Source organism: Pelodiscus sinensis, chromosome 8, assembly GCF_049634645.1.
Source record: "Pelodiscus sinensis isolate JC-2024 chromosome 8, ASM4963464v1, whole genome shotgun sequence".
In the NCBI taxonomy this organism is placed as follows: Eukaryota; Metazoa; Chordata; order Testudines; family Trionychidae; genus Pelodiscus; species Pelodiscus sinensis.
Window position 1 is genome coordinate 22,436,373 of NC_134718.1, and position 26,734 is coordinate 22,463,106.

General features: G+C 39.2%; 1 protein-coding gene across 5 annotated transcripts in view; it reads right to left on the bottom strand.

The window, feature by feature from the left end:
- Positions 1 to 26,734, bottom strand: part of ANK3 (ankyrin 3) — a 350,441-nt gene that overhangs the window by 91,598 nt on the left and 232,109 nt on the right. For all 5 annotated transcript variants that reach the window (XM_075934865.1, XM_014573512.3, XM_014573510.3 and 2 more), the window contains 4 exons: positions 23,678 to 23,780; positions 17,729 to 17,835; positions 11,316 to 11,540; positions 4,691 to 4,845 (listed from right to left, as the gene is read on the bottom strand). In XM_075934865.1, coding sequence (XP_075790980.1) covers positions 4,691 to 4,845; positions 11,316 to 11,540; positions 17,729 to 17,835; positions 23,678 to 23,780 — 590 coding nt within the window. The remainder of the gene's footprint in view (positions 1 to 4,690; positions 4,846 to 11,315; positions 11,541 to 17,728; positions 17,836 to 23,677; positions 23,781 to 26,734) is intronic.

Here is a 26,734-nt window from a genome sequence, read left to right on the forward strand (position 1 = left end):
AAAATTCCCATTCTTTAAACAATGCTCCCTTTATTGGTTGAACTACAGGGATGGAGTGGGGGATAAAAGACAACACAGAGATTGCAGGGGCAACTAGTGGAGAGCCACGCAGCAGTCTCTCAAAAGAAGCCTTGCATAAAACTGTCCTTCAAGGCCTCTCTGATTTGCACTGCCCTTGCTGTACTCTCCTTATTGCATGGGTGTCCGGCTGCTCAAACTCTCTGGCTAGGTGCTCTGCCTCAGCCCTCACCCTGCCAGATAAGTTTTCCCCTTGTTCTCGCACAGATTATGGTGCACATAACAGGCTGACACCACAAAGGAAATGTTGTGCTCGCTGACGTCCAACTGAGTCAGAAGATTCCTAAACCTTCCCTTGATATGTCCAAATGCACATTCCACCACCATTCTGCACCTGCTCAGCCTAGTGCTGAACTCCTCCTTGCTGGAGTCAAGGCTGCCTGTGATTGCTTCCCAAGCCATGGGAAACAAGGTAAGGGTAGGTCACCAAGGATCACAACAGACATTTCCATCTCTCTGACTCTGAGTTTCCTGTCTGGGAAAAAGGTGCCACTGTGCCTCTTTCAGAAGAGGCAGGAGTTTTGAAAGATGCCACATCATGCACCTTTCCTGACCATCCCACACTGATGTCAGTGAAATGGCCCTTGTGATCCACCATCACTAGGAACATGGCCTTGCACACTCAGAAGTTCTGCAGGCACTGCAGATCAAGTTCTGCATCACAATGTAGTCCACCAGTCTGAGCTTGTCTCACGATGCCAGAACTGGCATGCCACTATATCCAGAGGATTAACTGGCAGCTGCACTAGCATGAGAGTTAGGCCTTGCATCAGCAGGACCTCTGTGGCACGCCGAGTCCTCTTCCTGGAGAAGTGCATGTGTATGCACTCCGAGTAGTGCGCCATTAGACGCACCATGATACCTGTCACTATCACAACAACTTGGCTCCATGCTCACCCTGCCATGGCATCTGAGTGGCCGACTAGGGCACCACAAGGCTCAAGCACACTCACTCTCCTGTATCTCACGTGACAGGGGAGGGACTACACAAGCGCTTTATGAGACGCTGGTGACATGAGTGAGCCCCTCTAACCGCCTGCTACAGTTTTGGTCACAATGGGCACCATGAGCATAGCCCAGAATGGAAAGCTGCCCACAGTGCCTCATTCTCTGAGTCGCTGGTAGGCTCCCTAATAGGGATGCACTACATTTGATTCTTGCCCATGATGAGCACTTGGGCCTTTGATTTCGCAAAACTGGGTGTCCAGAAATCAACCACGTTACATTTGGCTTTCTTAGTGTAGACTTAGTATAGACGTGCCCGAAATGAAGTTACTGGGAAGGTGGGAAGAGTGAACAATGCGCAATCAAGCTGCTCATCAATACATTTTCTCTGGTCTTCCTACCTAAATGTTAACAACAGTGAAGTACACTGCAAAAGAGTATAACAGGGCTTTTGCTGCTGAACAGTGAATTGTTATGTTCCGCATAACATCTCACTGGATGCTGCCTTAATTCAATTCCAGTGCATTTCATGCACATGTGTTAGTGTTAAAACTGCATCCATTTTCTTGTCTGCTTTAATGAGATTAATTACCTTTATATTATGAAGATTACTACATTTTTTTTAATCACAAACCTATTTACCCAATATTTTCAGTACATCTGCCAGTGTTCCTCATAAGTTCAGATACATTTATTTTAAAATAAACAGCCACAACAATTATCTGCATAGCTAGGGTAACCGTATTACCCTGTGCTGAATATGGGACACCTGAGGCAAGGGTGCCATTGAAGGGGGTTTAATGGTGTGATAGCCTCCCTTGAAATTTGAACCTCTGAATTTCATACTTGAGGTCTGCTTAAGAGCTATGTCTAGAGCTAGGGCATGCACTTGAACTGCAACAGTTTTGATGTCTTGGGGCCGGGAGTTTGGTTATAAACAGAGGGAGACTGGATGATTAAAGGAACAATAGGCTTGTCATTCAGGTCACTGAAAGATATGAAACATTGCCAGGTATGCCATTTAAAAGACAGGAAACAAAAGGTAGGAATAAGTAGTGTGTGTGAGCGGTGTGTATTGGAACCAGTACTGTTCAACTTATATTCATAGATTATTTTGAAAAACAGGTAAATGGGGCAAAATTTCCAGAAAAGAACATAAGAACGGCCATACTGGGTCAGACCAAAGGTCCATCTAGTCAACTATCCTGCCTTCTGATAGTGGTCAATGCCAGATGACCCAGAAGGAGTAGACATAACAGGTAGAGTAGACATAACAGGTAAGCATTAAGTAATCCCTCTTCTGTCACCCATTCCCAGCCTCTATCAGGGACAGCATTCCTACCCATCCTGGCTAATAGCCATTGATGGACCTAACCTCCATGACAAAATTACTTAAAATAGTTAAGTCCAAAGCAGACTGCTAAGAGTTACAAAGAGATCTCACAAAATTGGTGATTGGGCAACACAAGGGCAGATTTCAATGTTGATAAATGCAAAGAAATGCACATGAAAAAGTATAATCCCAACTATACATAGAAAATGATGGAAACTAAATTAGCTGATACCACGCAAGAAAGAAAACTTGGAATCATTGTAGATAGTTCCTTGAAAACATATTCTCAATGTACATTGGCTATCTGAAAAGCTAACAGAATGTTGGGAATAATTCGGAAAGGAATAGATTATAAAAGAGAAAATATCATATTTTTCTATATAAAGTCATGGCAAGCCCACATCATGAATAGTGCATGCAAATCTGGTCTCCCCCATCTCAAAAAAAAAAAAAAGATGTATTAGGTTTGGAAAAGACATAAAGAAGGGAAACAGAAATGATGAGAGGTAAGGAACAGCTTCCATATGAGCAGAGGATTTTAAAAAGACTAGGACTTTTCAGCTTGGAAAAGAGATGGTAATATAAATATGTTGCTTGAGAACACAGGGGAGTAATCAGAAAGGCAAAAGCACAATTGGAATTGCAGCTAGCAAGGGATGTGAAGGGCAACAAGAAAGACTTCTATAGGCATTTTAGCAATAAGAGGCTGATCAGAGAGGATGTGGGGCCCTTTCTAGATGAGGGAAGTAACCTAGGGTATGTCTAGACTGCATCTCTCTGTCAGCAGAGGGATGCAGATTAGGGAGGTCGACATTGCAAATGAAGCAGGGATTTAAATATCCCCTGCTTAATTTGCATAAACATGGCTGCCGTTTTTGCCGACTCAGTGCTTTGTTGGCAAGAAGAGGCAGTCTAGAGTGGGATCTGTCGCAAAAGAAAGCCTTTTTCAACAGATCTCTTATGCCTCCTGCTGGCAAGAATATTGTGGGAGACCATATTCTTGATCACCTTCCCCTCTTCCAAGTGCTTCAAAATGGATTCCTTGAGGATCTCCTCCATGATTTTTCCAGGGACTCAGGTAAGACTGACCGGCCTATAGTTCCCTGGATCGTCGTTCTTCCCTTTCTTAAAGATGGGCACCTACATTTGCCTTTTTCCAGTCATCTGGGATCTCTCCCAATCTCCATGAGTTTTCAAAGATAATGGACAAAGGCTCTGCAATGACATTTGCCAACTCCCTCAGTACCCTCGGATACCTTAAATCTGGACCCATGGATTTGTGTATGTCTCGCTTTTCTAGCCTTAATTACATGCATAGATAAATGGTTGGATTAAGGCACAGGCACAATGGGCAAATGTCTAAACTTCCATGGTGTCCAACCAGTTCTGTGGACTAGCCACACTCAATCGAACAAATAGCTACATGTGGCTACTGGTTAGTGTTTTGGACACCCCGGGTCTAGAGACCTCCTTTTGGTGTCACATGACAACTTAAGTATCTGAGCTTTCCTTTAAAACAGAAGAGTATGTTTGTATTGCTTGTCTCTGTAAGATATAGATTGAAAACATGTGAGTGCAACCAACATGGGGGGATGTCTGCTTGAAGCTGAAGACATCTGAAATAATTGTTCCACAGAATGTGAACTACTTCATTCCTATCAATAAGCCAGTTCTGTTACCTGCTTCGTGAGAGGCTCCCACCACCACCTCCTCTGCTGAGGACTCCGTGATTAGCAGTTCCCCAGCGTCACCACCCGATAAGGGCTCTGCTGGTGTATGGAATAGCAGGGGGCTCCCAAAGTCCTCGGCTGATTAGGTTCAGGCTGAGTCCTCTCATCCTCAGGAATGACCACAGCCCACCTCCAGATTGAGAGAGAGCAGTGTCTTGACAGAGCAGGAGGCCCATTCTTCCTAAAGAGGTCTAGTGATGCCCAGAATATAGTTTGTGTGGGTGCTTCTTGTCAGTGCCTACACCCCGATTGCCTCAACCTGATTCTTTCTAATAATGGGACTATTTCTCAGTGAGGTCAATATATTCTTCTGAGATGCTGTGTTTCAGGTATATATGTCATTTTAATGTCACAAGGAAGCATGTCAACCAGGGGTGACTTCAAAGAAAAACGTATTGTTCTGCACTGGGAGGATCCAAAGTGGATGGGATTGCCTGGGGATGAGAGAGTTATACTGTGGAATTCCTCCCTATGCTCATTTCATTATTTTATTCTGTAATGTCATGTATTTTCCAGAAGTCAAATAACAGAGATTTCATTGTTATGTTAGTCCTGCTTTCTGTCAGACTTCAACCCAGTTAAATCTTTAACAAAATATGTTTACCTTCATCCATGCCATTGAGAATTTCATTTAAGTCTTCATGTTTACTGTCATACTGGTGTTCCTTCCATGTTTCACCGTTTTCACTGCGAAGGACAATCAGTTCTCTTTCTTTTCCTCGCATTGATCCAAAATGTGGGATTTCCACTATGACAGGCCTAGACAAAAAAGGAATCCATAATACTTTTAATCATATATATTTTCCTTGCAGATCTTGATTTTACTAGACATATTAAATCCTTAATAAAACTATGACAATAATGAGCATCATTATAGTAAAAATGATTTAAAACTTGCCAAAGCTGCAGAATCTTTTGCTATTAAACCATAAAATATTATTAATATTTAGCTCATAAATCAGATCACATTCCACTATAAGCATAAGCAACCTGTAGCCAGGTTAGCCTGTATTAGCAAAAACGAGTCCTGTGGCACCTTAAAGAATAACAAATTTATTTGGGCATACGCTTTCGTGGGCTGGAGCCCACTTCATCAAATGCATTTTGTCAGATGGTCCCAGAACAGTTATTTATATGACAAAATGGGCAGAAACTAAGGTGAAAATAGTTTTCTTGTTTATTTATCCTGACATATAGGTGGCACAACCTGATCCTCAGATATGCACACACAAAACCATGGATTTTAGTGGGAGACGGATGGGTACGTTTGACCAAATGTTTAAAGGGACACAGTCAGGCTCAAACACAATTCTGCTGTCCTGGTATACACATATAGTTGCTCTTGATTGAGATGGAAGTTGTATGTCTAAAGGGGCCAAAAACGACCTTGAGCGGGTTACTGCAGATTATGGAGAGTTGGGAAGAAGGATCAAAGAATTCAGAGCACAAGTGGTGTTCTCGTCTATCCTCCCTGTTCAAGGAAAAGGACTGGGTAGGGATCGTCGAATTGAGGAAGTAAATGCGTGGTTGCGCAGGTGGTGTTGCACAGAGGGCTTTGGTTTCTTTGATCATGGGACTCTCTTCCAGGCACAAGGATTGTTAGGAAGAGATGGGATCCACCTAACAAAGAGAGAAAGGAGCAACTTCACGGGCAGGCTTGAAAACCTAGTGAGGAGGGCTTTAAACAAGGTTCGTTGGGGGATGGTGACCAAAACCCTGAGGAGAGTGGGGAAGTCGGATACCAGGAAGAAATGCAAAGAGGAATGAGCAACAAAGGAGGACCTATGGGTAGGGCAATCAACTGGTTATCTAAGGTGTTTGTACACCAATGCGAGAAGCCTGGGTAACAAATAGGAAGAATTAGAAGCCCTGGCCCAGTCCAAGAACTACGATTTGATTGGGATAACAGAGACTTGGTGGGATGACTCACATGACTGGAGCACTGTCATGGAAGGGTATAAACTGTTCAGGAAGAATAGGCAGGGGACAAAAAGGAGGAGGAGTTGCATTGTATGTAAGAGAGCACTATGATTGCTCTGAACTCCAGTATATAGAAGGAGAAAAGCCTGTTGAGAGTCTATGGGTCAAGTTTAGAGATGTAAGCAATAGCAGAGATGTTGTGGTTGGTGTCTGCTACAGGCCGCCAAATCAGGTAGATGAGGCTTTCTTCGGACAACTGAGAGAAGTTTCCAGATCGCAGGCCCTGCTTCTCATGGGGGACTTTAATCACCCTGACATCCGATGGCAGACCAATACAGCAGTACACAGACAATCCAGGAAGTTTTTAGAGAATGTTGGGGATAACTTCTTGACACAAGTGCTGAAGGATCTGACCAGAGGCTGTGAGAAGCTTGACCTGCTGCTCACAAACAGGGAGGAGCTAATAGGGGAAGTAGAGGTGGGTGACAACCTGGAAAGCTGTGATCACAAGATGGTAGATTTCAGGACCCTGACCAAAAGAAGAAAAGAGAGTAGTAAACTACACACCTTGACCTTCAGAAAAGCAGACTTCAGCTCCCTCAGAGGCCTGATGGGCAGAATTCCCTGGGATGTTAACATGAAGGGGAAAAGGAGCCCAGGAGATCTGGCAGTATTTTAAAGAAGCCTTATTGAAGACACAGAAAAAAACATTGCAATTGGCTCACCGGGGAAATCCTTGGTGAACTTAAGCACAAAAAGGAAGCTTACAAAAAGTGGAAAATTGGACAGATGACTAGGGAGGGGTATAAATGTATAGCTTGAATATGCAGGGGAGTTATCAGGAAGGCGAAAGCGCAATTGGAATTGCAACTTGCAAGGGATGTGAAGGATAACAAGAAAGGTTTCTACAGGCATGTTAGCAAGAAGAAGGTGATCAGAGAGGGTGTGGGCCCTTACTGGATGAGGGCAGAAACCTAGTGACAGATGATGTGGGGAAAGCTGAAGTACTTAATGCTTTCTTTGCCTCTGTGTTCACGGACAAGGTTGGCTCCCAGACTAATGCGCTAAGTGACGCAATATGGGATGAAGGTGGACAGCCCTTGGTGGGGAAAGAACAGGTTAGGAACTATTTAGAAAAGCTAACCATACATAAATCCATAGGTCTGGACTTAATACACCAAAGGTTACTGAGGGAGTTGGCAAATGTCATTAAGGAGACTTTGGGTATTATCTTTGAAATGCCGTGGAGATCAGGAGAGATCCCGGATGATTGGAAAAAGGCAAATGTTGTGCCCATCTTTAAGAAAGGGAAGGAGGATGATCTAGGGAACTTTAGGACAGTCAGTCTTACCTCAGTCCCTGGAAAAATCATGGAGGGGATCCTTAAGGAATCCATTTTGAAGCACTTGAAAGAGGGGAAGGTGATCAAGAATAGTCTGCATGGATTCATGAAGAACAAGTCGTGCCTGACCAATCTAATTAGCTTCTATGATGAGGTAACTGGTTCTGTGGGTATGGGGAAGGCAGTGGATGTGTTAAACCTTGACTTTAGTAAGGTTTTTGATATGGTCTCCCACAACGTTCTTGCCAGCAAGGTAAAGAAATGTGGATTGGATAAATGGACGGTAAGATGGATAGAAATCTGGCTGGAAGATTGGGCCCAGTGGGTAGTGATCAACGGTTCTATGTCAGGATGGCGGTTGGTTTCTAGGGGAGTGCCCCAAAGATCGGTTCTGAGACCGGTTTTGTTCAACATCTCTATTACGGACCTGGATGAGGGGATGTATTGCACCCTCAGCAAGTCTGCGGATGACACTAAGCTAGGGGGAGAGGTAGACACGCTGGAGGGCAGGGATAGAGTCCAGAGTGAGTCAGACAAATTGGAGGATTGGTCCAAAAGAAATCTGATGAGGTTCAACAAGGACAAGTGTAGAGTCCTGCACTTGGGACAGAAGAATTCCAAGCATTGTTTCAGGCTGGGGACCAACTGGCTAAGTAGCAGTTCTGTAGAAAAGGACCTGGGATTACAGTGCATGAGAAGCTGGACATGAGTCAACAGAGTGCCCTTGTAGCCAAGAAGGCTAATGGAATATTAGGTTGCATTAAGAGGAGCATTGCCCGTCAATCCAGAGATATGATTATTCCTCTTTATCCGGCTCTGGTGAGGCCACATCTGGAGTGTTGTGTCCAGTTCTGGGCCCCCAATTACAGGAAGGATGTGGATGCATAGGAGAGGGTCCAGCGGAGGGTAACCAAAATCATTAGGGGGCTTGAGCATATGACTTACAAGGAGAGGCTAAGGGAGTTGGGTCTGTTTAGTCTGCAGAAGAGAAGAGTGAGGGGGGATTTGATAGCAGACTTCAACTTCCTGAAGGGAGGTGCCAAAGAGGATGGAGAAAGGCTGTTCACAGTAGTGATGGATGTCAGAACAAGGAACAATGGTCTCAAGTTGCAGTGGGAGAGGTCCAGGTTGGACATTAGAAAAAACAATTCCACTAGGAGGGTGGTGGAGCACTGGAATGGGTTACCTAGGGAAGTAGTGGAGTCTCCATCCCTAGAGGTGTTTAAGTCTCGGCTTGACAAAGCCCTGGCTGGGTTGATTTAATTGGGATTGGTCCTGCCTTGGGCAAGGGGCTGGACTTGATGGCCTTCTAAGGTCTCTTCTAACTCTATGGTTCTATGATTCTATGATTCTAGGGGCAACAGGACTGGGTGCAGTCATTAACAAATGACAAAATAATCTCATACTCCTGCAAGTGCTAAAACCTGAAAATATTAAAAATTTAATTTGTTTTTCACCAATTAGTTAGTGTTCTTTGTTCACTCAGCTTAGTGATATTGCATTGGCAAGTCTCATGTATTAGCCCAAAATTGCAATGTTGTTGCAAAACTACAGGAGTGTCCTTAAATTATTTCAAAATGGCTTTCTTTGGGTTAAATAAAATGAAAATATATATTGATATTAGCTACTGTGAAATAACTTCTTTAAATGCTACACCTAAATTACCTGACTGTGTCCCTCACACAAAGGATTTCAAGTGTATAATTAAATTATTACCGGGAATAATCAACAGAAACGGCTATTTATGTGCCAGTCCTTACCAAGACAGACCTTTTAGCTAAATATTTGATAGACTAAATATTTTAAAATATGTTAAAATAAACTAACTGCAATTATACAAAAGGTGAACCACTACGGATTATGCAGCTTTGAGATATTTAGACAGTATCATTATTTTCCTACAGAGATTGTAAAGAACTTCACCTTCTTATACGAAATTCATTAAAAGTACCATTACAAGATGGGGGAAAATAATACTTGGCATTTATATATCACTCTACATCTTCAAAGTGCAATTAATAATCTAACTATGGAAATCATAGATACAGCTGATATTAATAAAGATACAAAATAGTTTTAAGTCCATCTCTTTCTATTAAATATTAAGGGAGTAGGAATTAGAGAATTGTAATAAAAATGGCAAAAAGGCAGATTTTTAAATTTGTTCTTAAAAACTTCCAAAAATACCTAAGGTCTGTTATTCTGCTCTTATTCTTTTTATTGGTGATAGAAATGCAGAGGGTTTAACCTACCACCTATGCCAAAAATTCAATTACATTGTTTCTCAAAGTATTTGTTTCCATATGATGATGTATAGATAGGTTTCTCAAGTTAAAAAGAACTAACAAATGTTTAAATACAATCTTTGCAGGTTAATATTTCAGATACTATCTCTGTCAATATTTAGGAACCAAACAATTTTGTGCATGAATTTTAATAAGAATACTCAGAGAGAAGGTATTAAACAGGTATTAAGCACTTTATTCTAGGTAATAGTTTAAAAAACAATACAATTAATTACACAATAATGTTCAAATGTACGAGGATTTTGTCTAATGTTTTTTAGAATAAACATTGCAACTATTTGGGCTAATAAACTTGTTCTCCCCAAATGCAAAAAAAAAAACAAAAAAAAACCATTTTTTTTCAACCCGAGGGTATTGTTTTTCCAGCCTTATTAAAGGAAATCAAGTGTTCGATTATATTTTTCTGAAAATGCTTATATTTTAAAAACAGATACAACATATGCATCCAGATTTGACAGAATTATTCCTGAAATAGACTGACTCAAACCCTGTAAATACCTTCTCTACCAAAAGGCTGAAATTAAAGGGCTGTCATTGTATATTAAAATGCATTTGATGCAGCTGAAACAGTTCAAATTTAAAAAAATTACACAAGCACAAAAAGTTATGAAAGCAGAATGCTTGCAGTGAAGTTCACATGCCTAAAGCACAAGATACAGTAGCAGAGCTATAATAAATCAAGCCACTATGATCTTCTTTCAGTGACATAAATCAACTGAAAGGTTTAGAAACTAGAAAAAAATATGGGAATGACAAAAAATTAGAAACAAAACCAAAACAAAACAAATAAAAAATTGTAGACATTCTGTATTTTTCTATAAGCATCCTACCCAATAAATTTTGTTCCTTGAGGCCCAAGCTGCAGGATTCGGCTAACCATGCTCTCACCCTCATTTAGAGGGGGAGGATTGGTAGGAAGATGCAGTTTACTGAATAACATCCATGCAGCAGGAAAAGAAACAAGAAGGGGAAATTAGGAACAAACTGTCATTCCCGACAGAACCAGCAATTTTCACCGGGGTGCCACTTATGGTAATGAACAAAATTTATAATTAAAAAAAACCTCCACATCATCGTGGATTGTTTTCCCTAATTTTAGCTTTGAAAAATGTCAGTTACTAGCATTTGCACTATATTAAGATCTCTGGAATCATGCAGAGAGGTCCTTTCTCCACTAGATACAGGCATGCAAATCCCATTAGTGTTGGAGGGGGATATGCACAAATGCTGACTAGAGAATACTGCACTACATTTGAAAATAATTATAGTGAATCTTCTTATTTTCCTGGAATTCTACTCATCACACAGAATGAGAGCTAAATTCTGTCCTTGGATACATATATATGACTTTGTCTAACTTCAAGGGGAGTTAAGTATGAGTAGCTGAGTGCAGAATTTGGCTTGTTGATAGTTTTAGTTACTTTAAAAAAACCACAACAACCTGCAATCTTTAAACTGGCAAAACTCCCTTTAAATCAGAATTCCCCCCCACCCCCTTGGTAAGACTGTCATAATTGAGCCTGTATAGAGCACAAGAAACACAGGTCTACCTGAAAAGTTCAAATTAAGTAGTTTCAATATTTAGCTACTTACATCGACAAGATGAAGGAAATGAAAGATGTAATATGAGTGTTAACAGTGGAATTCATAGAACAACTCACCCTAAAAACTGGGCACCTGCTGGTCCCATTTCTACCAGCCTACTGGCTAATCCTTCTCCTTCAACCATTGGTGGTGGGCTGGCCAGTTTATGTCTCTTTACCAAACGGCAGGTGATGCGGGTGGGTGCTGTACATTTGCGTGGTGGAATAATAATTCTCATTCCATGATGACGGCTACCCCTCATTGAGCCCCCACGTGCATCAACCATAAAACTAACCAGAAAACTGTAGAGAAAGGGAGAACATGTCATTAAAATGGTCATAAATCAAACAAGGAAAATGTTGTGTAAATCAGGAAGAATTTAATAAAATAAAAATTATGATGAAAACATCAGCTAACATGATCATTAGGAAACAAACACCTACTATGCCATAAATATCAGCAGGATTCTTTAAATGTATTATACATGTAAACAATAATCAATCAAATCCAGAATTTTCTAATAGTCTAGCAGTATAGTGATGGATGATTAAAGTACTATTGAATATTTAGCCAAAAACCTAGAGTTATAGAGAGTATGTATATAGCTACCTAAATAATTAGAATATTATTATTACGTTATTAGTACATATATTAAAGTAAATTAGAATGGTTGTTACTAAATGTTCTGCAGACTATATAGTTCAAAGTAGTGAGTCCCACATGCACAAGAGAACCAGTCAGTAGAAGACAAGGTCAACAGAAATCCTAGTTTTTATATTTGGATCTCAGTCTTATAAAAACATTTGGATAAACCCAATTAAAAGCATACTTTCCTACTTTCTAATGTAAACACTGTGATGAGCAAGCTTATTAAATGGTTCTGGTGAATTTCTATATATTTTAGAGTGTGTCTACCTGAAAGTCTGTTTGGAGGGATGCGATAGGAGAGTGGCCACTGGGGCAGGGGAAGAGTGCTATGCAGTGTCCACTGAGGGCAGCCGTACCACCAAAAGAGTAGCCAGCAGGTTTAGGATTTTGCCAACTTGCCTGCCAGCGCACCAGTAGCTAGCCCTCCTACCCCTAACCTTTTCCCCCCTTCCCAGCCCTTGAGAGTGGGGAGAGAACAGGCTCTGAGGAGTTGAAGGGGTGGGCCGGGAGGGAGGGAACAGCCCCTGGGCAGGCTGGAGGAGTGGCCGAGTGGGGGAGAAAGATCAGGCCACAGACCAACTGGAGAGGTGGCCTGGGGTGGGAGAGAGAACAGGCCCTGGGTGTCCTGGAGGGGAGGAAAACATGCCCGTGGACCTCAGCCTACTGCCTTCCCCCTCAAGGCCCTGCCCTGAAGGACCCAGGAACACCGGGTAAGTCTGCTAGTATGAATAAATTAGAACAGCACACATACAAGTTTTCTATAGATGCATACCTCTCTACAATCAATTATTCCACCAATCTTCATATTGACATGGATGTCTGGTTATAAATAGACAAGTGGTCCTGTACCACCTTAGAGACTAACAATCAATATCCATGGCAATGGGGCATTGAGCTCCTGATGTTGTGGCTTATGTGGCTAGGTCCTGTGACGGTGTTGCTTGTATAGGTGTGTGGACAGAGTTGGCTATGGAGTTTATTGCAGGGGTAGGTTCCTTTGTGAGTATGTTTGAGATGTGCTGCATGGTCTTCATACAAGTACATATTGGTTCAAATTATCTGATGTGTAAGTTGTCCTAGGCTTTAATATTGACAACTTAAATTCATTTTATACCTTTATTGGGTTTTAGGTGAAAAATTCTTTTTATACCAAAATGTGCATACTTAAATGAATTTAGATACATTTCAGTTGATCCACCTATTAATTAATTCCAATTTGTGATTCCAATATATAATGATAATAAATGTGTTTTACTTTTAGATCCTATACTTTCTCTAGACAATATTTGTTTATCATTATTTTCCTTATTTACTGTTTATGACATATCAGCTAACTAATGAAAAATTAAATTAAATTAGACCTTTGGCTCATTGAGATAATTCTTCATCTATTAGCTGTAAACCTATTTGACTTTGTGTGGTTGAAGTTAACATCGGCATATTATGTACGCTAATATAAGGAGTTAATCAACAAACGGTAAATGTGCTAGAAACTTTGCTTATCACTTTCTTGTGATAATAGAGCACTTTTATCTTTTTCAACTGTGATTTATCTTAAACATCCTATGTCCTGCCCTACATGTTTATGTTTGCTCTTGCTTTCACTGCTCCACGTGGAAGATGTCCAACACTGGTATCACTAAGATTTCACAGAGCACACTCAGGCCGTGTCCAGACTCAGGGTTTTTTTCGGGAAAAGTAGCCTTTTCCCGAAAAAACTTCCCCTGCGTCCAGACTCATGCCGCGTTCTTTCGAAATTATTTCGAAAGAACGCGGCTTTGCTTTCGATGGCGGTAAACCTCGTTTCACAAGGAAGAAAGCCTTCTTTCGAAAGTTCCTCTTTTGAAAGAAGGCGTTCTTCAATGTAAAGAGGCCGTCTTCGAAAGAGAGCATCCAGACTCGCTGGGTGCTCTCTTTCGAAAAAGCGGATTTCTCTTTCGAAAGATCCGCCTGCAGTCTAGACGCGATCTTTTGAAAGAGGCTCTTTCGAAAGATGCTTTCGAAAGAGCCTCTTTCGAAAGAAGCCTGCAGTCTTGACATAGCCTCAGGGAAGTGTGGATGGCAAGATCTCACAAATCTAATGGGCAATAAGCCAGCTGCTGACAAGCTATGAAAGAGTTTTACGGAGTACTGCCATTAAAATTTACAAAACAAAGTAAAATATTAAGCAAAGGCATATAGACCTGGGTCACAGAGAGGGAAATACTAAGTGGACTCCTTTACAGTTCTGCTTTGTCTTTTTAGGTTTCCCTGATTTTTGCCAGCTAAGAATATGAGGCTAATAAAGATTTAAGGTGTGTACCTGGGAAAAAGAGACAGCCAAATGGAACAAAGCTCTCATCACTGTTCACCTATAACTGAAGAAGGGCACACTATGCGAATGCTCCACTGAGGGAGTTGCTGAAGGGCACACTTACAACAGGACTGGGCTTGGGGGCAAGAGGATTTGTCTCTGACTTTTTGCAAGGGTGGTCCCTGGTCTAATATGTTGCACCATATCCATCATGGCTGCAAATACTTAAATATTTTAAGCCAATTCTTAATTAATATAACAAAAGATATTCTTGTAATCAAACAATCCTATATAAAAGGAAGATCAACGCAATGTTATTCATCTAGTTAATAGAGCATTACTGGCAAACCCAAGCAGGATCAGAAAGAGCAAAAGCTACAAGCAGTTACCAAATAATATGCCTAAACAAACCAATCTTTTTACACATTGCCAGCTATATAAAATATAGATTTTTTAGCCATAACATTTTACTGAATTACTTTTCAAAGTGGTGATTTCCCTTTTAAAAACATAACAATACTTCATGCACTGTTTTTATCAAAAGGATTAGTAGTTGATATTTACCTAAATTAGGACCTGTCTATCTAATAAGGTCAGCTAAAGTATGATCTCTAAAATACAAAGCTAAAAAGCTAAAGAGTGAACATTTCTACTTCAAAATAAACAAATAAATAAATGAAAGACAGAGGATATAAGAGGATGTACTACACACATCTACGCACACTTGACTGTGGACAGAGAGGTGACATAAATAAGAATAAATGAGGATTCACAGTAAGGACATAGTTATCACCTTGAATCATACTGGGGAAGTGGAGAGGAATAGCTGCAAAATAATTTAGAAAGCAAATGGGAAAAATTAATATAAGATAATTAGAAGCAAGCAACAGAAAACCTTCAATAATTAGCAAAAGAAAAGCAACCATCAGAAAAATAATGAAAGCAATGCATTTGAGGGCCACCTTTAAAAACAATTTGGCTTCCATTTATATATATATCTACATACAGGGCTTGACAAACCGCGGTGAAATCCACTCGCCAGCCCCGCACCGAGCGTGCGCCAGACCCACATTGCGCATGCGCGCACCGCCGGTGAATGGGGCGACCGGCTGAAATCTACTCACCATGGGCGAGTAGATACACTGATTTGTCGAGCCCTGTCTATTTATATCTATATTAGGGATATATAATCCCATTTAATTAGTTAACTGGCTAAACATTAAGTTTAACTGGTTAACTGATTAAATAGGTCAGAGAGGGAGGGAAACGAGTGGTGTGGAGGAGCTACCCATTCACATCCTTCATATATAACACATTTTGTAATACACAAAAAGAATCTTTCCTAAATGAAGCATTCAAGGGACATGTCTTCTCTCAGCATTGGCCTATACCTTCTGTTAGCATTCCTGGGGGTTACCATTCTCCTGGGGCACCGAGAACAGAAAAGACCCCTTAAACTTTTGTGGGTCTATGTGCCTATTGTAGATCCACACAGAATTCAATGTGACATGAGTTCTTTAAGTTTGTGTTATACCAATCAGCATGCTTCATTGTGTATCTTGGAAAATCAACTATTGCATTTGCATACAGCAATTTATTTTCAAAAATACAGCATATGAAGATATATAGCACTACACATTTGGAAAAAAAAGATGAAACTCCCATAAGCCAAACATTAAATGTCTCTTCAAATTGAATTTTTGAAGGTTTATGGATATGGGATTGCACTGTGCTTAATATAAAGTATGGTACATTTACAGGCTAGGATATGAGACTTGGGTCTCTTATTATAATATTGTCAATGTTGGCATACTAGTTCTTTCACTGAGCCAAGGAAACCAAGGTTTCAAACAATGCACATGCAAACATGGGGAGAAGCAGGTATACAGAGTTACACCTGAAAAACTGAAGATACAAGAACCTGGATTGTTTACTCCAGCAAAATTGTGCTTTACCCATCTGTAGAAGCAGCTTTCTTAGAAGATTTCTGGGCAGTGTAATGCTCATTAAGAGAAAGATTCAAACCACCTAGTGGTAAAAAGACTTATCTAAACTCAAAGAACTTGAAAAACATACCTTGGTTTAAAATTTGAAAAGCCAGAAGATTCTAAATTAATGTCATATTTCCCTCCTTCACTCACTTGCATGATTTAGGTCTAAACCTTCCATTCTTTGCACACCAAAATCTCCCCCTTTTATTGTGAACTAAGAACATGTGACAAATTTTACATTATTTCCTCTGAGGACATGTACACGAGGAAAAGGGATAGCCTATTAGGAGATGACTGTTCCTTGTGCTTCCTAATCTGGGAGCACAGAACTGGCAAGTACTCTACACATTGAGTTTGTAAAGGGGAACTTTAAGGCATGGCTGCGAATTTTAAAGATATGCAAGGAATCCAGGTTTAAGCCCAGGCAAAATTGTCCATGAATATGAAGGTCTATGCAGGAGGTCAATTTCAGCTAAAATTACAATGCTAACAATACATTTTTCCTCTTAGAGCTGAATCTATTGATCCTTAGACTTCAGTGTTAAGCACATGCTCAGTTGCTTTCCAGGATCAGGACCTAAAATTCTACTTGTTAGTCCTCCTCTTTTATATTTGTACCCTGCTTAGATACATACTGAAGTACTTTGCTGATTTTACCCTTAACTTTGAATGTCCTTGAATTTGTTGGTTTAAAATGTTCCCCCTCACATTATAATTAGTCAAGGGGCAGAAATCAATAAGAAGGAATACAAAATTTTGTTTCCTGTCATTGTTGAAAATTTTACTACAAATATTGATATTAGGTAGGCTCATATGTGACACAGAATTTCCTTTGGTAATTTATACTTTTAACCCCAAAATTCTACAATATGCATTTCAAAAATCACCCATATATGCATTTAATTTAATTATTTGTGGTATATCAAGAAAAACTGTAATAATAGCGATGATAACTGAATTGTGTAATTAATGTCAAAATAATTTTTTGTGCGAGTGGGAAAAGGGAAGGGTTATAGATTAAATTATGAGCTCTCATTTTTCATGGAAAAGTGAATAGCAAGTGAAGCATAACACCATATCCTTAGTTTTATATTTAGAACAACTGAATACAATATAACTGAAATAATCCTAAAACATTTAAAAGCAAAGCATAAGCAACAGAAAAAGAAAAACAAGCTAGTTACAGAAAGCTCTCTGTGGGATGTCAGCTTTCCTTGCACCTAGGAAATTAGGCATAGTGGAATATTGTCATGATGAGATGCAGGACTTGAGCTCACAACACCTGCTATCGCTACTGAGAGGCTTTTGATTAAATCCCTGTCTGTCTCAGAAATTCATGCCCTCAACTCAGATGACATCTTGTGGAAGGTTGAAATACAAGTTAATCTTGATTTATTTTAGCCCTGACCCTGCTCTCATTGAAGTCAATGAGAATTTTACATTGGCTTCAACTGGAGTAGGACAGGAATCACTGCCAGCAATTTCAGTAGGTTATAGTGTCCACACAACAATTAGAGTTTCACACGTAATGACAGAGGAAATCTGTTAAACAACCTACCCAGAATGGATGGGACTTGAGACAAGGTTAACATTGTCCAAGGTGTCTGCGGCCCAGCTATAATGCCTGAGAGAATCAGAATCAAATTCCCTTGGAAATGTCAGGTGCTTCAAAAAGATAAACAGATATTTTCAATGAACATGAAAAAGTCAAACATTTCTGCCCAGCACATCTCAATTAACTCATCATTTTCAGAAGAATTATTTCCCCCTCACACACTCCTACTGGCATTTCTCTGCTCTCCCAGCTACAGATTACTGACCTCGAAAAAGAATTCTCACAGCAGGTTACATGAATGCTACAACACTTTAAGGATCCACTTTTGCTGCAACCCGAATTACTGCTCTCTCATATACACAGTTTTGTCCAATTTGTATTTACATGCAAGGTCAAGAAAAATCTATGAAAAGTTGTTTGCTTGTGCAGAAAATCCCTGGAAGACCCTCCTACGGCTAAGTCTTGTAATCCTCACTCAAGCAAAACCCATATTGACTTAATGGGACATTTAGCTTAAATTAGGATTGCAGGATTGGGACCTCAGTGTGCCAACCCATGATGTGATATTTTTCTTTCTGGGTTGTTATCCTGGGAATTTTTTTTATGGAATGCTAGTCTTTCTACTCATCCACTGAAACATTGTTTAATTCTGCACAGCATTGGTCCCCCGAGGGTGGTAACTGAATTACATAGCTTATCAAATATTGATAAGTCAATCACATTAGAATAACACTGACAGACTTTCAACTGGGGCCCTAAAGGGTTACTGCATCACAGAGAGAACATGTTATTTTATAAGGAATTGAGTAGAATTCAAAATGATTGTCTCTTTAGTGCTGTACCTAGTTTCAGTTTTCACCATTCCATGTTTAGCCTTTTGGGGCACAATAATGTCTTCTCATGGTTCTGCAGATTCTTTCTAATTGTGTTGGTGAAGTACTACTTAACAGAGCATTTTTTTAAAGCTGTTTAAGCCATGATATTATGTGGGCATATTTCCCGAGAGAGGTATGCAAGTGATATTTATTAATGCCGCTAAAACATTCTGGAAGTGCAGTCAGATATCACAACAAGAAAATTACTTAAGTCAATATGATCATCACTCAGTACCAAAAGAAAAGCCTGTGTGATGGGTGGGGCAGATCACTCTGCTTCTAATAAATGTTTCTGGTTGCCCCCCAAATATGAATAAAGACAGCAAGTACTCCTTGGCCACACAGATCTGATCTTTTATCTTTCATTTTTTTAGACCTGAAACTCATGAACTGCTTTGAATCCATGTTAATCAAGCTGAGAAGGGAATAATATATTCATTCCAACTTTATATATTGGCATTAAAAGCCATTTAAAATTAATCCTTTTAAATGGGAATATCAGTTCTAGTCAGAAATCAAACCAATATCAGCACAGACACAGGAAAGTCCTCTGCTGAGACGGCATCACAAGATAAACACCGGTAAGTGTTTAATTTTGGCTAGAACCTGTATCCCCTCCTTTTACTCATTTTCAATGTATTTTTTTTCAAATGTTAGCTTTTTTTATTAGGATCTTTTTTAACTGTACAATACTTCAAGCAATCAAGTGCAATGATTCAAGTAAGCAGACAATAATTATGGGCATGAAGCATGCTAAAGTATATCAAGTGTTGAATACCTACAATATTTAAGTCAGGATATTACAAAAGAATGACAAATTCACTTTTAACTTAGATGATTTCTCTAATCCTTTTCAACTGGGTAGTAAATTATCAGACGAGAAAATGCCACAATTCTGTCATACTTGGAAGAAGGGAGCAACACTCACTGCCACTTTTTTCCCATTACTCACACCCTAAATAAATGCTCCCTCCCTCCTCTCCCCACAAAATTCCCCCTTCCCCACACACACTTTATCCTTGTCGGATATGCAAGCCTGCCCATCAGAGCAACTGAAAACTGTTTGCAAATATACTTCATGTTTCCTAGTCTTTGTCTGGTAATCCGTATATTGTGCAAATAAAAACCCTACTGTCTGGTCCATTATTTTCTGTAAAAACTACAGACACCTGTAGTAGCTAACGTGTTTCTCTCAAAACAGATGTCTTGGAAGTATTTACAGACATCATCATCTTAGATTCTGTGACCAGGTCTGCCTGTAGATAACTCTGAGAAAGGATCTTATTGGTATGCTGCCCCTTCTGTTAGTTGGATGCACAGGTCTTAGGCAGCACACATCTGTTGATCAAACTCTCATGGATCATCACAAATTTGAAATTTCCACAAAGGCAAATACAACTCTCTGCACCAGGGACACAATATAGTGAACAATAAAGTTTCTTGGATCTGGACTTCTAACACTCCTGTCATCTGAAGAAGTGGGCTGTTCTCACAAAAGCTCATGATACCATCTACATGTTTTGTTAAGTTTTTAAGGTGCTACTAGTCTATTTGTTGTTTTTAAAGTTTTTCCTGTTACAGACTAACTTGGCTCACCTCTGAAACTTAATAAAGAGGATGTTACTTTACCTACAATGTTGCAACTCACTCAGTTGGTACTAGACTTGCAGTTGTCACCTGGCTCTTACCCATTTTGGGTGATCCTTCCTTGATACAAAGAGCAACTCCATGCCTTTAACCTCTGAAAAATGTTTTACCATTCTCCTCACTCAGACAAAGATCTTCATCTTGCCAGGCAGGCCCCTCCTCAGAATGCTAGGATTCTAGCCTCAGCAACAAGAAAGTACATCTTGCTCTTTATGGAACTGCACTGACACACAGAATGTCCCCATGGCTTGTAGTCTCTTAGGAAGATGTTATTACCATATCAGTGGAACAAAAATACAGTTCAAAGTACTGCTCTTTTATCAATGTAAATCCTGAGTAGCTCTCCATTTACAGACAAGGTTATTCTATGGGGTGGAGCTAGCATGCTTACAGAGCACTGGTTCCAATACTGATATATGTCATTAATTACCACTGGTCATCTTCCTGTGGAGTGAAAGCTGTCTGGATTGCTTGCCCACCTGGGCTCCAAAGTCCTTTTCTAAGTATCTTTGTTTCCCACAATTCTACAATCTGCATGGCCACTGCATTAGAAACATATTAGTCTCCACTGTATTTTGCTATGAGCCTGTTTCCAACACTATTCCCAATATTTGCTTTTTTAAAAATCTAGTACTGGCAGTCCTTATCAGTAGCAGAGCTCGAAGGGTGCATTGTTAAATTTCATGGATAGCTCCTGAAGGCAATAATAGTTGCATGACTGAATAGTCTTGCTAGGGTAAGGAAGGAGTAGTAAACGGTGATGATTTCTGTCAGAAGAGCTTCCCAAACGGGAGATTCAGCCACCAACCTTGAAATCTATAAAATAATACAGATTGGTTACTTTGGGCTGCCTTTTCCAGATGCTGGTTTGAGTGTCTGCCATTGTGAGGTAAATAATTCTAAAGAAAAAATCACTCTGAGTCTAAGAAGGCTTTAGAAACTTCTCTCAGGAAACCACCCCTTGATGCTGACAATCAGGTCTATTTTTTAACTTCCATACCTGGATTGGCTCTTGATTTTCATCTGTTCCTATATAATCTGAGGAAGAACTGACTATGGTGGTTTTTCCTCCATTAGCATTTGTCCAAGAGGCTGTGAACCTCTCTGTTAAGTGCAGATCTTATGTGGTAATTCATGCCTTTTTCAGTGCAAAATTGTAATATGGTAATGAGTTCTGCATTGGACTAAATGCTGTGTCTCAGTGTGTGCACGCAGCACTAATACTTGTTTTCAGGGAAAGTTTAAAGTTTAAGGTGTAAGTTTTGACCTGTAAAGCCCTTGTACACCTGAATCACCACATCTTTTTTTCTGCTGCAGCAGAGATCAGTTGAAACTCCACTGGTATATGGGACCTGCTAGTAGGATGTTCCTTATGTGGGTCCTTTATACTCAGACTAATTTCCACCCATTATGGGCCAAAATAGCGCAAATATGTTGACCTATGTTAAGCTCATCGATTCTGGCAGATGTTGAGGAAGGGGTAAGGTTCAAGGGGAATCAGGAGGAGGTAAGGATTTGTATTTCAGGACCAGGGTTTAGTAGGAACTTGGATGGGAAATTCTGTTTTTGTTGGAATTATTTCTTTTTATACAGAAAAAAACGTTGGCTTGTTTTCATCATGACTTGATCATGTTTTTAATCATCTCTCAATGGTGCAAAGAATCTGGATGGACATTCTTTTTATGTTGTATTTGAAATAGATAGCTGTGCAGTTGGAATCCTGTCTGATTATCGTCAGAACAGAATTCACATCCTTCCCAAACTTACAATAATAATCATGTTCTAGATCCCTTCCTTGTCCTAATAAAAGTCGCAAGAGAAATTTAATTGAAATTAAAACAACATTAATTATGAGATTTTCAGGAAACCTCAGCCTAGTCTTTGTCTGAGAGTACGTCTACACAGCAGTGTTATTTCAGAATAACTGATGTTATTCCAAAATAACATAGTTTGAATCTTCACTACAAGAAGTTATTTCAACATACTGTCAAAATCATGTCAAGCTGGAGGACTTCTTACTCCAACTCCTGTAGTCCTCATTGTACAAGGAGTAAGGAAAGTCAGAGGAAGAGTGCTCTTGCTCAGACTTCTTACTGTGTAGACAGCACCAAAAGCTGAAATAAGCTATTTAGACTTTAGCTACGCAACTGACATAGCTGAAGATGCATAACTTATTTCAGCTTTAGTCCTGCTGTGTAGACGTAGCACAAAATTCCACCTGAAATGAATTGTATTTGCTAGTACAAAACTGATATAACAAAAATAAAGTTAAACATGAAAAACATCCTTGATGGTTTGACCCAGTATTTGCATTAATGAGAGATTTGATTTGCTGTTGTTTAAGAACTAAGGACTTTCTTTGAGATCCTCCAGAGAAAGTAGAGTCTTTTTCAACACATGCAGAATTATGTTTGTCTCAAAAGTATAGCTACCCAATATCCTTCAGAACAGATTTAAAATACACTCATGCTGGTAAGTATTTCTTCATTTTCAGGTGTGCCTTTTGTAATAAGCTGTAGGTTAATGGACCACAGTTTAAATAACTTCCCTTAATACTTAACAATTAAAAGTGCGACTTAAAGTGGCATCTACTGGTTTTCTGCACAGGGGTCAATTTCACACAACCCCCCCAACTACATGAATAAAAATTCTGGGATCAGACTGCAAGCATTATGAAGATAATTTATTCTACAGTTAGGTTATCTTTTAACCAGAAAACAGACATGAAAATTTCTATTCAATTTCTGAACAAATGTATAGCTTTTATGTTAATTTGCTAAAATAAGCAGTCAGATTTAAAAATTTTAAAGTCTGTCTAGCAAATTCTGAGAGAACTCTCAAAACAAAGAGAACAGCATCTACCTATAACCACTATTAACTTTTATAAGTTCTTTTCCACACTGTGATCAACTTTTGTTGAATTAGTCATTACACAAACTTTTAAACTATGTTATAGCTTCATCATAATCACAAGGCCAAATTCTTCCTTTTGGATGCATGTAAGAGACATCAAAGGGCATCCCACAAGTGCACAAATGTTCATGATTTATGTTACAACATTAAAAGGATGCAATAACATATGCACACGTAGGATTGAATCCTGCAAGTTGCTGAGTTCTGTGGTCATAATCCTGCAAAACTTGTAAGGACATGCCTAATTTAAAGCACACATGTAGTTAATTTACTTTAATGGGGTTACTCACATGTTCACAGTTAATTATGAGCTCACATGTTTTGCTGGATGAAGACCAGAGAGCTCAGCTTCTTGCAAAATCAAGCCCACAATGGAGTAAATCCTTCAGTCCTTACTTTCAGTCCCTTATTTCCTCCATTCAAGGTTGTGGTCTCAATAAGCATTGTGAAAAGACTGAAAAATGTGACCTTATATAGATTAAACATGAACACTAGCCAGATGGTACATAGTACATACCGGATCCTTTGATGGTATCAGCAACTCTTCGATCATCATGCTGTCTCGTGCATAGGAACTTCTGTTCAGAGTACAGGACCTATCCGAACTGAAGGAGCGGAGGCTGTTGTATTTACAATTTAACCATTGAACATGCAAATGGACAATGGGATGAACAAAAATAAATTAATACATGCAACTTCCAGGGAAATGCATATATATACACATGATCTCTGACGTAAAATAAATGTGATACTAAAAAAATTGAATATTAACCTCTATACAATGTTGTTTTCTTTTCAAATCATACACATAACAAGTAGTCCCAATGAATGATTGTTGCTTTGCAGCTTGGTTTGAGATTAAATCTATGCAAAAATACCAGCTATTTCTGCCAGCTTTGAAAAACGCCCAAAACACTTTTAGGCCCTAATCCTGGAATAGAATCCATACAGGTGGATCCTGAACATAATGCAGTTCTGGATATGTGCCAGCTCTGTTCACCTGGATCAAACTGCAGGATCAAAGTATTAAACTGGCTCAATTTTCAGAGTTTGCCTCAGCTTTTAACTTTATTAGGAAAACCCTATTTATTCATTTTTCTACTTGTTAAAATATAGTTACATGTTAGAAAAAGGTTCCTTGTTAACAATAAAAATTAGGAAAAACATTAGTTTTGGGTATTATATGGATATTATACATTTTGGAAATTAAGAATGACATATCTGAATATGCCGTAATTAAAGAAAATTAATGTGTGAGTATATTACATTTAGCCCTGGAAGTTACATATAGTATGTGTTAGAAAGTACACTATATGCTCAGACATGCTTGCTAGCTTTGTGACTCAAATAAATAAATAAATAAATAAAAATCCAAACCAAATAACAGCACCTAGACAGCTTAATATGATTTTAAACAAGCAAAAAACTTTTTAAAATAGTAAACCTCTACAATTTATTACATGCACTTTGTGTTTGTTTCTAGAACTTTTCTAAATTCCTCAAAACATTCATTAAATTTCTTTTTACACTGCACTCTGCTAATTATAATGGAAGCAGAATTGGCACCTTTTATTATTATAAGCATACATTAATCATATTTTAAAATTACTAAGGATGTAAAGAATTCATGTCATATTTGTTATGTCACAATAAAAAGAAAGTTTTCTAATGTTATATACGAGGCATGCTGTTTCACAAGGCTGAGTAAAGGAAAATGAGCAATGGCAATAGCAAACAAATGTAATGAAGGTGTTGTGCCTTCTTACCTGATTTTAGGACTATTTAAAGAAATTTAAAGGGGAAAAGAAATGGGAGAAATAGAAAGCGAGGAATCAGACTGGAAAAAGCAAAATGCTATGGCTGGATGACATATTTAATGTATTTTTCTTAATGTTACACTCAGAATCAATAATAGGTTAAGGTAATAATATGCTTTTTGCTAAATGTATTAAATTACATGAAAAGGCACCATATTTGTCTCCTCTGAGCATAACATATATGTGTGCAGATGTAAAAGTGAGTTGCACAGAAACAAAGAATAATGGTGCACTTAAAATCAGAAGTATGAAAGCCTTAGAATTCTCTCAAGTGAAAAAAAAATAGAGGTAAAATTCTACTCCTAGGTTATGTCTAGACTGCAAGACTCTTTCGAAAGAGGCTTTTTGAAAGACACTTTCAAAAAAGAGCATCTAGACTACAATCAGTCCTATAGCACCTTATAGACTAACAGATGTATTGGAGCATAAGCTTTTGTGGGCAAAGACTCACTTTTTTTCTGGTTTTTCAAAAACTTCAAGACCAGACTCCAAAGAGAAACTGCTGAGCTACAGTTCATCTGCAAGTTTGACACCATCAGCTCAGAATTAAACAAAGACTGAATGGCTAGCTAATTACAAAAGCAGCTTCTCCTCTCTTGGTATTCACACCTCCAGATCAGCTGCTAGAAGTGGGCCTCATCCTCCCTGATTGAATTAACCTCCTTATCTCTAGCCTGATTTCTGGCCTGCATATTTATACCTGCCTCTGGATATTTCCACGACATGCATCTGACAAAGTGGCTCTTTGCCCACAAAAGCTTATGCTCAAATACATCCATTAGTCTATAAGATGCTACAGGACTCCTTGTCACTTTTGCAGACCCAGACTAACACGGCTACCCCTCTGATACTAGACTACAATCAGTACTTTCGAAAAAGCAAGCTGCTTTTTTGAAAGAGAGCACCCAGACAGTCTGGATGCTGTCTTTCGAAAAAGCACAGTTTGCATTACACAGCGCCTTTTTTCGAAAGAGCACTTTCGAAAAAAAGTGTTATTCCTCGTAAAATGAGGTTTTGTGTGGTCGAAAAAACTGCCACATGCTTTTGATTTACTTTCAAAAGAACGCGGCAACAGTCTAGATGCAGGGGACGTTTTTTTCGAAAAAAGGCCACTTTTTTTCTAAAAAACCCTGTAGTTTAGATGAAGCAAAATACAGGACTATGTAGCACTTTAAAGACTAACAAGATGAGCTTTCGTGGGCCAGACCCACTTCCTCAGATCAAATAGTGGAAGAAAATAGTCACAACCATATATACCAAAGGATACAAACAAAAATGAACACACATGAAAAGGACAAATCACATTTCAGAACAGGAGGGGGATGCGGGGGGGGGGGGGGGGAGGAAGGAAGGTAAGTGTCTGTGAATTAATTATATTAGAGGTGGGGAGAGTTAGATGTCTGTGAGCTAATGGTATTAGAGGTGATAATTGGTGAAGCTATCTTGGTAATGGGTAAGATAGTTTGAGCCTTTGTTCATTCCTTCCCGGAGAGTGTCGAATTTTAACATGAATGACAGTTCAGAGGATTCCCTTTCAAGTGCAGATGTAAAAGGTCTTTGTAGCAGAATGCAGGTGGTTAAGTCATTGAGAGAGTGTCCTTTCTGGTTGAAATGGCAAGAAACTGTTTTTTCTTTGTGATCTTGTCTGATATCTGTTTTGTGGGCATTAATCCTTTGGCGAAGTGTCTGAGGTATTTGTCCAATGTACATAGCAGACGGACACTTTCGGCACATGATGCATAAATTATATTTCTGGA